A 12,500-nucleotide genomic window follows, 5' to 3' on the forward strand; every position below is an offset into this window, starting at 1 on the left:
ATCTATCAACACCAAACTCAAAAATCTATTAAAGCTATTCTGGGGGCACTGCTCCAGTAAAGTGATACCTGTACGCCTCAGATTGAGGAGAGCACCACTGCACTCTAGTGATTAGCTGCTGAGGGACGCATGGCTGTTTTTTTCTCTCTCTCTCTCTCTCTCTCTCTCTCTCTCTCTCTCTCTCTCTCTCTCTCTCTCTCTCTCTCTCTCTCTCTCTCTCTCTCTCTCTCTCTCTCTCTCTCTCTCTCTCTCTCTCTCTCTCTCTCTCTCTCTCTCTCTCTCTCTCTCTCTCTCTCTCTCTCTCTCGGCCCGGGCGGCTATCTGATGGGCAGTGGTGCGGTGTGACAGGCGAGCTGGTGGCTGGCGGGTGCGATACGGAGAGAGTGGATGGAGTGGAGGGTCTCGGCATGGTGCCAGCTCCAGTTGGAGAAGCGCCAGCGTTTTGCGAGCGCTCCAGGGCGCAACCAGTTACCCACTCCCCAGTCTGTGTGTGTGTGTGTGTGTGTGTGTGTGTGTGTGTGTGTGTACCTACGTGTGACTGCACACCACTTTGTTTGTGAGGTTGCCTGTGTGTGCGATTGAGGTTTGTGTGCATAAGGAGACTTTCCGACAAACGAAAGCACACACACACACACAGACACACACACACACACACACACACACACACACACACACACAGACACACACACACACACACACACACACACACACACACACACACACACACACACACACAGACACACACAGACACACACACACACACACACACACACACACACACACACACACACGACACAATCGCGTGTGCACTCGCACTTTTAATAAAAGCCTGTGCTTTGTACTGCGGTGTGAGATGCCTGAGTGAGTTTGAATTAAAAAGGGCCTTATGTTTTAGAGGAGAATAAAGAGGGGGAACACAATGGAGAGCGCATTCACCAAACTCACAGCACACGCATTTGCAATACAGATTTAGAACACAGGCCACTGCCTCTCAACATTTGAGGAGACAAATCGTGTTTTATTAAGACACACACACACACACACACAGAAGCACCATTAGCCAGGCACTCGCGTTCACACTCACACCTACGCACACCTACACATGTACCGCACACGCCTACCTTACATACACACAGTACAGATATACATGCATTGCACACACATATACACACATGCACAGACATATTCAAGATGATGCACACAAGAGATGCAGTTACACTCTCTTAATTTGAAAGTGACTTTTTTTCCTCTTCCTCTTTGTGAAAAACAAGCCTTCTCTTTTAGTATGCCAACTTAATCTGTTGTTTGTGTGCTTTTCTCTTATTATCTGTTTTTGGGGCGGCTGAGCAGCTCAGCGCTCCCTAAAAAGGAAAACGGCAACAATGTGAAAATTGGTTTCTTCATTATGGTCTTTGAACGAGAAAAGAGAAAGAGAGAGAGAAAAAAAAAAATGAATTAAAAAAAAAAAAAAAAAAAAAATTGTTTGAGGATTAATGCTGTGTTTGAGCGAAGGATTGAGTGCGGACCGGCACAAAAAGAACTAGATTACCGAGCCGCTCCGTCTGTGTCAGCGCGCGATTTTCAGGCCACTAATCATCTGCTCCTAATCTCTTTGGTTATTAAATGTTCGGAATATAACAAAGAAATATAAGAGACCACATGTGAAACCCTGGACTGGCTCGGAAACACAAGCACATGAGGTGGCTGCCAATGGGCCTGGGAGATATCTGTGTTCAACGTGCTTCTCTCTTTTCCTACACCTAAAGAGCCTTCACGTGGCTCTCACAACTCATTAGGTGGGTATGTAATCGAGTAATCTGTTGACGATTAAATGTTTGACTGTTTCGTCTTTAAATGAATTACACCTGCCAATTCCAAATCACCCAGAACATTGTGAAGGATTCAAAAATACATTAGTGGGAAAAGGATACAGCTGGGATGAAAATGGAGAAGCCTGGTCTTGCATAGTGATTATGGTGGAAATTAGCCATTGTGAAAGTAAGCCAAATGAACACACAATCTCTCTGTCACACGCACGCACGCACGCACGCACGCGCGCGCACACACACACACACACACACACACACACACACACACACACAGACACACACACACACACACACACACACACACACACACACACACACACACACACACACACACACACACACACACACACACACACACACACACACACACCAACAAGCAGATCCTTGTCTTGATTAACTGGAACCCTCCTTCCAACTGACTGGTTAAAAATTAAGAGAGCCACATAAAGTCTCCTCTTCATACCAAAGCCTGAGGCAATCACAGACACCACAGATGTACTTCATAGGCTAACATACACTAAAACATACTCACACCTGGCAAAATATGAGGAGAGCTATGGTACATATTAACTGTACATTACAAAAGCTGACTACACCTTTACCTGTGAACAAATCCATTGTAATAATACTACTACTACCATCCTGGATGATTATTGTATACGGGAAGAGAAAGAAATGTAAATACTTCTAGAATAACTAGACAGTAACTAAAACCATCACAATATTCTGTGGCAGGATTCTGATTTTCTTGCTACAGACCAGACAACCTTACCTTGATCCACTGTCTTAGGGGCAAGTACTGTATTCTGCACAAGTACAAGGCCTAGTAGTACACAAGGAGAGGTGGAATGGGTGGAGCAGTCACAGCTGTGGAGGATAACTAGTGTTTGCAGGGCTCGATGGTGTTTTATGCCCCCAACGTCATCTTCCAGGCAGCGCTGCCACCGCTGACTTGAAGGCACCTGATCCTAAACCTAAACCCAACCCCAACCCTAACCTTAACCCATGCCTAACCCTAGTGCCTTCCAGGCAGCGCTACCTTGAAGACAACGTTGGGGGCATAAAACACCAAGAAACGTTTGCAGGAGTCCTTTCTCTTGTGTGGAAACAGGAGCTGAGTTGAGTTTATTGTCTCCTAACTGGTCAGGCAGGACTTATAGTACAAAATCGATTGAAACGGAGTTCTGTTCTACAGCTATGGTAATGTAACTGTGACAGCAAAACCTTTATTTAAATTTTTAACTTTGAGTTGCCTTGGTGATAAAGTATGTATTCGTATGACATCTCTAATTAAAGCAAGGATAAAAAAAAAACTGTGAATAATACTTATGGAAATGACTGCTGCTAAATCTGACTTCCTGTAAAGCACTCATTAATGTCATCTCATCTGCCTGACAAGAAACGCTACAATGTATTCAGAAATCAGACAAATACTGACAGACACACACACACACAGAGGAGTGAAAGACAGGCACACAAAAACAGACTCTCTCTCACACACACACACTTACTCGCTAACTCTGTCACACACACAAACACACCACCACACATTCTCTCTCTCTCTCTCTCTCACACACACACACCTTTTTCGCAGTGTTGATACAGTTCATGTACTCCTTGGCCAGGCTGGAGCAAAGCAAGGTCTGGTGTTTGTTCTCCTTATAGCAATTCAGCACATCAGACTGCAACCCAGGGCAGATGGGAACAACATGCCGCGGCCTGAGAAAAGCAGAGAGAAAGAAAGAGAGAGTGAATGAGAGACAGACAGAGAGAGAGACAGACAGAGAGAGAGAGAGAGAGAGAGTGTATGAGAGTTAGCGAGAGCCAGTCACTTAAAGCAAACACTTTAAGATACAAATGACACAGAAAAACAAATCATAGTATCATTAAAAATCTCAACAGTAGTGAAAAGCCTGTTGTATTTTACCTCAGCAAACAGAACTAGGCTTTACACAGACAAACACACATTGGAAGTTGGCCAGTGTAAATGCCTTCATGTCATGTTCATAATCAAGTTTTTTGCACCATACCATGTGACCGAATTCCACCCTAAGAATAACTTCACTCAGACATTCCACCAGCAGATACTAATACACACACGCACACGCACACGCACACGCACACGCACACGCACACGCACACACACACACACACACACACAAATCAGGGATAAAATTGTGTTATTCCCTGTTATTTAAAATGGCAGTGCGTAGCATTTCAGTGAAAGGGGTTTGAAGCAGAAAATTGCCTGTGCAACTGCAGAGCTCTGTGTTCAATTATAGGTGAGATGTTCCCATTAAAGCATCTCAGCTGAAATACTTCATTCCTCTCTGACTTGGAGGAGACACAGGAAACTCACAGCTGCACAGTCATGAATCAGGCGGAGCCAAATGTGTAGCCTTTAATGAAAGATTGAATTCCAATCATCACCTTTGCCAATTATTTTACTCTTTCAGCAACTACCTTAGTCAGTCACACAGACACGCACACACACGCACACGCACACGCACGCACACACACACACACACACACACACACACACACACACACACACACACACACACACACACACACACACACACACACACACACACACACACACACACACACACACACACACACACACACACAAATACACACACCATAATCTTTAAGGCTTACTGCAATATTACATTGGTATGCTGGGCTGAGTTGGGTGTTAGACAGCGAGCAGAGCTACTGAGCCACAGCGAATCTGGTATCAAGAAAAAGGCAGGAGATAAAAAAAAAAATGCGAGAACTTCTGCCAGGGGTGAAAGAATATTGTGAGTGCAATCCTTGCCTGATTTAAAACAAAAACGAAGCTCAGAAGTGAGTCTCTCTGATCAGGCAACGGAGGGGCTGCAGACAGACACAAAATGGCTGGCCTTTCCGTCGTAATCAAAAGCAAGCGCATTCCGTCTGACAAAGAAAAATGCGAGCTTCTGGTTTTAATTAACCTTCATTAAGCATTCCTATCCAAAGACAACAGCGGTTTGTGCTCTGACCCTTCGTGGCAGCAACCATCAGAAGCACTGAGGGAGCCCTTCGATCTCTTAAAAGGCCAACTTCCCCACGCTCGTCTTCACCGCAAATAAAAGAGCGACTTGTTCCTCTCTGAAATCAATTCATTTACATCAGCTCCAGCCAAATGATCAAAAACGTTTTTTCAGGCAGCCCGATTTGGAGTTGTCTTTTTCTTCCTGCCGTGCAATCATCTGCAGAGAAAGCGTGCACGGAGCGCGGGTCAGGAGCGAGAGCGAGTCCGGCTGGCTGGCTTCCACTTGTCTGATGAACCGGGAGCCTCGTAGCACACCACATGACCTGGGAGCCTCAGGATTAAAGATGGCTCCAGATTAAACGCTGCACACTGGAGCAGGTTACAGCCAGCAGATAAGGGCTCCTGTGTCATATCTGTGGCAGCCCACAGGCTGGTTCTAATCTGCACAACTCAATGCTCGTTGTCCAAGAGCGGGCAGCCGACCACTGTCCGTCCTGAACAGGATTCCTGTTTCAACCGGAGAACTAGAAGACGGATAGATAACAAAATAGGGAGGGAGGAAAAAAAGAGAGGATATGAAAAACGAGGAAAGGGAAAATGATGGGAAGGCTAAGTAAACCTGTAAAGTGTGGAGAGAGGGAGGAGGAAATGGCAGAGGAAGGGATCTAGAGAGATAGGGAAGAGAAGTGAAAAGGCTCAAACAGGGGGAGAGAGAGAGAGAGAGAGAGAGAGAGAGAGAGAGAGAGAGAGAGAGAGGGAGAGAGAAGGTAAAAAAGTCAAATAATGAAGATCAAGTGACGGGTATGTGAGAATGTGAGATAACTAGCTTTTATTGATTTAGATCCCATCAAAATGTCAAAGCAATGAGCCATATTTACATGTCAGTGAGGAAGTGTGTGCTGACGAGCCGTGTGCATGCCTGTGTATGTGTGTGTGTGTGTGTGTGTGTGTGTGTGTGTGTGTGTAAAAAATAAGTGTCAAACAAGAAGACAAAAAGGGAATGCACAGGAGGCAGAAGAGGAGGGAGACAGAAACGTAGAGACAGAGAGAGAGAGAGAGAGAGAGAGAGAGAGAGAGAGAGAGAGGGAGCAGAAAGATAGAGGGGTACAGAGTGCAGGAAAGACAGAAAAAAAGGAGAGGGAGAGAGAGAGAGAGAGAGGCATAGAGCAGGAGAGGGAGAGAGTTTGTGGCCAGCACTGCGCTCTGATGAATGTATGCTGTGGTATGGCTGGACAGGCTGTGTCTGTTATAATGAATGCTTCTGTTTTTGACCGAGAGAAAACAATGGCCTGGCTGCCTAATTGGCTCCACTTGTCTATCGGCTCCGGCTGTGAAAAGTACACCGCAACAGGCCAGAGCGCACACACACACACACACACACACACACACACACACACACACACACACACACACACAAGCACACGCACACACACACACAAACACACACGCACACACACACAAACACACACACACACACACACACACACGCAGACAAGCAATCAGCAAAGCAAAATTCAAATGATAATCTCTTTAACAACGTCTACCTTACACAACACACACACACACAGACACACGCACACACAGATACACTCACACACGCACACACACACGCGCACACACAGAGCTGGACAGCCATCTAAATGAGCCCAAGCCCCTTCTTCACCTCCTGCAGGAGAGAAATGAGCTGAGGAGAGTCATTTTTTCCCATGACAATGTATTAAAGGGCCCCTAAATCAACTCCTATTCAATTACAGGATGAGGACCCACAATCCTCCCTCAGCACCTCACATTTAAATACAGCTACCAGGGAGAGGGCGGCGGCTCCAGTAGGGAGAGGGGAAGACGGGGATAGAGAGAAGGAGAGAGAGGAGGGAGGTAGGGATTAAACATGGAGGAAGAGAATAAAAGTGGAGTGAGAAAGAAAAAACCCAAATGGCTCAAATATGATTACAGAGCCAGATCATGTGCTAAAATAGTCAGAGGGAAAAAAAGGGAATGTAGCCCTCCATCATCTCAGCTCAGAAATGTGTTATTCATCGTCCTGTTGAACCAGTGACATTGGGAATTAGGCACTTGAGTTACCTGCACACTTGTAAAAGAGCCACACACACACACACACACACACACACACACACACACACACACACACAACAAAAGATAAGAAGTGTAAAAGCCTTCATGTCATATTCAGCACCTGTGAAATAGCCATATTATAGTTATTGCTATTTGCTAGATGAAAATAAATTTGATTTAATGTATGCCTATCTTCTCACAAAATGTCAATTTGGCGTGAAATATTGAATAAGTCCTATGATATCTCAATTTGAGTGGCTTAGATTTTATCTAAGCCCATCACCAGCGATGGCCAGAACTCATAACATTCCTGTATTGCAGGCAACGACTGGGGGTATAGAGTGCTAGAGCCAGAGAGAGTGAAAACGCATGCAGCTAGAAGTTGGTAATTAAATAAAGCTGCAACTCCTCAAACCGAAGCTTTGCCTTCCATCGGCCTGTTGCTCACTACCTGAAATGAAGGCCATTGGTAACTGCGTTCCGGAGAATTCTGTAATGACCCAAACTACAGTTCGGAACTGAAGCAGGAAAGGCTAACATATTTCTCAGTAACATTTACAAACTAAATTCTATATAAATTAGATTTATCTAATGTGATTATTTTTTCTCAATTAGTGCTGTGAAGGGCAGAGCTACACTGACATATTAGCACACAAGTATAAACACACTCAAATGTTATTAGACTGCGTAGCAATGAACACATAACAGAATGGACACAACAACAGCACTAGGAATCATAGAAGTGACCAACACAACAGAATGGAACAACAGCACTAGGAATCATAGAACTGACCAGACTATCATATTCCATCTTAATCATATAACAACAACAGCACTAGGAATCATAGAACTGACCAGACTATCATATTCCATCTTAATCATATAACAACAACAGCACTAGGAATCATAGAATATGATAGTCTGGTCAGTTCTATCATCTTAATCATATAACAACAGCACTAGGAATCATAGAACTGTCCAGACTATCATATTCCAACATCTTAATCATATAACAACAACAGCACTAGGAATCATAGAACTGTCCAGACTATCATATTCCATCATCTTAATCATATAACAACAGCAGCACTAGGAATCATAGAACTGACCAGACTATCATCTTCTATCATCTTAATGATGTAACCTTTGGGAACATCCCGTCGTGATGTCTCTCAGTCAACTGCATGGCTCATGGTACTTGATTGAAAGTCTCGAGTGCATTACAGCTCAATACATACACACCGTGCTGTCCGGTTGAGATACTGCCCATGGTCTCATACTGCCCATGGTCTCACAATGCCCATGGTCTCACAATGCCCATGGTCTCACGTCTTACACTGCATACCAGTGTCTCAAACTTGCCCCAGTATTCCACAATAAAGCATTACTTCTTATTGCCTCATAAATCTGCTTTGCTCTTATGAGAAAATAAACAGAGACACCATAATGGTGGGGGTAATTTTGAAACATGGCATAACAAAGGCTAATTTTCAGCTTAATTATTCAGATATGAACTTCATCTTTGCACGTCATTAAAAAGCATTTACGGACACTGCCTAACAATGTTTGCCATTAAAGCCAACTGCAATAGTAGTCCCTGTTATTAAGTTATAAAATATGCATATGATTAAAATGATGTTACTACCTGGGAACTGGACAGTAAAAACATGCTTTCTAAATAGCTGATGAAACCAAATGACCCACGCAGAGAAGATGCAGCGTCACTGTTGCCCACTCTTTCTAAACAACGAGAGAGGCTGTACTGAGCACTGTGCACTCACACCGCTCTTCATTTGACATGTGTGCTATGCTATGTGGACGAGAGGAGAGAAGGAGAGAAGAGAAAAGAGAGAGGCAGAGCGAGTGAGGCCAAGGGAACGGACTGGATGACGTCTTTTGACAAAATGAGGGCGCGGAGACAAGCAGGCTGTGGCACAGGAGGGACAGCGCGAGTGAGAGAGGAGGGCAGCGTGAGTGAGAGTGAGAGAGGAGGGCAGCGTGAGTGAGAGAGGAGGGCAGCGCGAGTGAGAGAGGAGGGCAGCGTGAGTGAGAGAGGAGGGCAGCGCGAAGTGAGAGAGGAGGGCAGCGCGAGTGAGAGTGAGAGAGGAGGGCAGCGTGAGTGAGAGAGGAGGGCAGCGTGAGTGAGAGTGAGAGAGGAGGGCAGCGTGAGTGAGAGTGAGAGAGGAGGGCAGCGTGAGTGAGAGACGAGGGCAGTGAGAGTGAGAGAGGAGGGCAGCGTGAATGAGAGAGGAGGGCAGTGCGAGTGAGAGAGGAGGGCAGCGTGAATGAGAGAGGAGGGCAGTGCGAGTGAGAGAGGAGGGCAGCATGAGTGAGAGAGGAGGGCAGCGTGAGTGAGAGTGAGAGAGGAGGGCAGCGTGCGTGAGAGAGGAGGGCAGCGTGAGTGAGAGTGAGAGAGGAGGGCAGCGTGAGTGTGAGTGAGAGAGGAGGGCAGCGCACCGGGCACAAGCTCTCCGCATCGCCTCGCCTCACCTCGGCCTTCAGTCCAAAGAAGCTGGACGTTATCCACTCGGGGACCCCTTTCCGCACCCTGATGCACCTGCTCGGGCAAAGCCTGGCGCCGCCCTGGCAGTCACTCTCTGCAGGCCGAGTGACTCCAATCCGCGGCTCTCTGCAGCCCAAACCTCCCCGATAACCCCCGTCCCGTGCGACCCCCCCCCCCAACCCCCTCCCCTTCGCCAGTGCCACCCCCCACAATTAAACGCTGGCCTTATTCAGGCTCATACGCCGCTCGAAAGGTCACCAATTATTCAAATACAATAAATCCGGTAATTATGCGCAGGGTGATGCGGAGCGTGGGACAGGAGTGGGGTGGGGGGTGGGGGGGAGGGGTGCTCTCAGGAGGGGAAAGCTGTGGCAAATCCCTCCCTGCTCCAGTGTGCTGCATCGCACTTAATGAAAGCCGCGCCAATGGTCACGCATCACCTCTCGCGCCCAGGGAACAAGGAGGAGAGGGGCGAGGAGGGATGAAGGGAGAGAGAGAGAGAGAGAGAGAAAGAAAGAAAGAAAGAAAGAAAGAGAGGCTCAGAGGATGAGAATCCATCTTAGGCACAGAGACAGCAGAATCTCCTCCGTCAGGGAGAATGAGGTGCACTGGCCACGGCAGCGAGACGGCAGAGCTGGTTGTCGAGGGTGACTCATAGTTATTCTGAGTGACAAATCGGGAGTCGAGCGAGAGCCTCTTCCCGTCACCCCTGCGAGCTCCGCCGGACGGAGGAAGCGGCCCGTGGCACAGCCACACGATACTCCCCCCCGCGCTCTCGCTCTCTCTCTCTTACTCTCACTCTCTCTCCCTCCCTCTCTCTCGCTCTCCCTCCCTCCCTCTCTCTTACTCTCACTCTCTCTCCCTCCCTCTCTCTCGCTCTCCCTCCCTCCCTCTCTCTCGCTCTCTCTCTCTCTCCCTCGCACTCTCTCTCTCCCTTGCACACTCTCTCTCTCTCTCTCTCTCTCTCTCTCTCCCTCTCTCTCTCTCTCTCTCTCTCTCACTCTCTCTCTCTCACTCTCTCTCTCTCACTCTCTCTCTCAAATTCAAATTCAAAAGGAGCTTTATTAGCATGACCATAACGTTGTACAGTATTGCCAAAGCATTTGGGTCAAATACATCAAATGGGGAGGGGAGGAAGGGGAAACACACAAATCACAAATAAAACAGAATAATGATAATTGTACACAAATATGAATTATGAACTATGGCAATGGAGAAGGGTGTGTGTGTGTGTGTCTGCATGTTTGTGTGGGCATGTGTTCGTGTGTGTGTGTCTGTGTCTGTGTGTATGTATGAGTGTATGTTCATATTTAGGTAGTGTAAGTTTCACATCAGCAAGTCCTTTCATTATGGCAGGAATATACGTATTAAGCGGCAAGGAGGAGGCATTTCTCTTTCTCTCCAGTGAGGAATGAAAGCCTCTCCTCATCGCTCGCTTGCAGGAATTCAGGGAGGACATTTGTCATCTTTTCAAAATAAGTTCTCCTAATGTTAACATATTTTGTGCACTGTGTCAGGAAGTGCATCTCTGTCTCTACTGTGTTTAGGTCACAGTGGTGGCACAGTCTAGTGTCTTTCGGCAGCCATGTTTGTCTGTGCCTTCCCACCTCAATGGCCAGACTGTGTTCACTGAGTCTGTACTTTGTCAGTGTGGTTCTCAGGTTTTTGTCTTGAATGTGTGTCAGGTAGGGTGCTAGCTGATATTCTCTGTTTCAGGCCAAATAGAATTGCATTTTACTTTGATTTTTTGTTTGATTCTTCCAGTGGATTATGTCATTTTGTTTAATAGTTTTTGTAATTTGGTTTATCCAGTTGCTTTGTGATTCAGATGTTGCGGTGTCAGTGGGGAATTTGTGTGTGTGGAGTGGGTGGATGAGATCAAACTCAGGACCAGCTTAGTTAGGGGACATTTCTCTCTCTCTCTCTCATTAGGGGCGCAGCTCGGTAACGGGAACCCCGTCTCCGCACCGCTGATCAATAACGAGCGGAAACCAAAAGGAGGTTTCATGACAACGCCAGGCCTTCTCAACACGCTGGCTTGGAACGGAGGAAGAGGTTTCATCCCACACTCAGAGGGCACAATGACAAAACATAGTGAAAACAGCGGCTGAGCGAGGCAGAGCACAACCAGAGCTCGCTGGAGACTGTGGCTACACTAAGTGGCATATACTGTATTTAAGTCATGTGAACGCAAAGTAAAGAGACGCTTTCTATTCAACGCCACACGCAGCAGGGGATCAAACCCGGGTCGGCTGATTGGCAGTCGGTAGCGCTTCCACTGCTCCGATACGCCCACATTCACACATTCACTGTATGAAGTTACTTGTGTGTGTGTCATACTGTTGTATCTGCAGTACCTTAGGAAAGACACAGTGGTTCTGAGTGCGGTGGGAGGCGTGGCCTGGGTGCATTACTTACTTAATGTGGTCCTCTGCTTTGTCTGCAGCCTGGTTGTACTGGTCGGCCGCCTGCTGGTAGAAATCCAAGTTCTGTGAACACACACACACACACACACACACACACACACACACACACACACACACACACACACACACACACACACACACACACACACACACACACACACACACACACACACACACACACACACACACACACACACACACACACACACACACACACGCACACACACACAAATGATTAAATGCACAAAAGGACAAATGCACGTTGAAAGCTGTGCCATGTCTAAAGTCTGCTTGTTCTGAAAGCGGTCTGATTACATTGCATAGAAAGCAGTGAGCGATGGCAGCAGTTCTTTACTTGAAGTGGAAAAATGTGCCGAAAATTGTCACATCCACCAGAGCCCCGACCCCCAAAAAAATATATATAAAAAAAAAAACATCTGACTTAATTACCTTGATTGTAAAAAGATGCAAACAACTAGCAAAGAAGAATAAAAAGGCACCTTCTAAAGCTATGGGGAGAGTGAGGTGGGGGACATAACAGAAAAGAAACAGGAAAGCGAGTGTGAGTGTCAGCAGCAGGAGCTCTAGCGCAGCCCTGTTAAATGAAGGACAATAAAGACGAGGGTGTGTTTGTGGCCCCGTGTGCTCTT

The 12,500-nt window shown here is 46.6% G+C and overlaps 1 protein-coding gene across 1 annotated transcript in view; it reads right to left on the bottom strand.

The window, feature by feature from the left end:
* Positions 1 to 12,500, bottom strand: part of chchd6b (coiled-coil-helix-coiled-coil-helix domain containing 6b) — a 41,866-nt gene that overhangs the window by 6,691 nt on the left and 22,675 nt on the right. The window contains exons 6-7 of the mRNA XM_076269316.1: positions 11,843 to 11,913; positions 3,413 to 3,548 (exon numbers count right to left, since the gene is read on the bottom strand). Coding sequence (XP_076125431.1) covers positions 3,413 to 3,548; positions 11,843 to 11,913 — 207 coding nt within the window. The remainder of the gene's footprint in view (positions 1 to 3,412; positions 3,549 to 11,842; positions 11,914 to 12,500) is intronic.

The sequence above is a fragment of the Alosa pseudoharengus genome, unplaced genomic scaffold (genome assembly GCF_046254945.1).
Source record: "Alosa pseudoharengus isolate Yale_2024_CS ecotype anadromous, Long Island Sound unplaced genomic scaffold, YU_APseudo_1.1 YU_APseudo_1.1_scf_5, whole genome shotgun sequence".
Lineage (NCBI taxonomy): Eukaryota > Metazoa > Chordata > Actinopteri > Clupeiformes > Clupeidae > Alosa > Alosa pseudoharengus.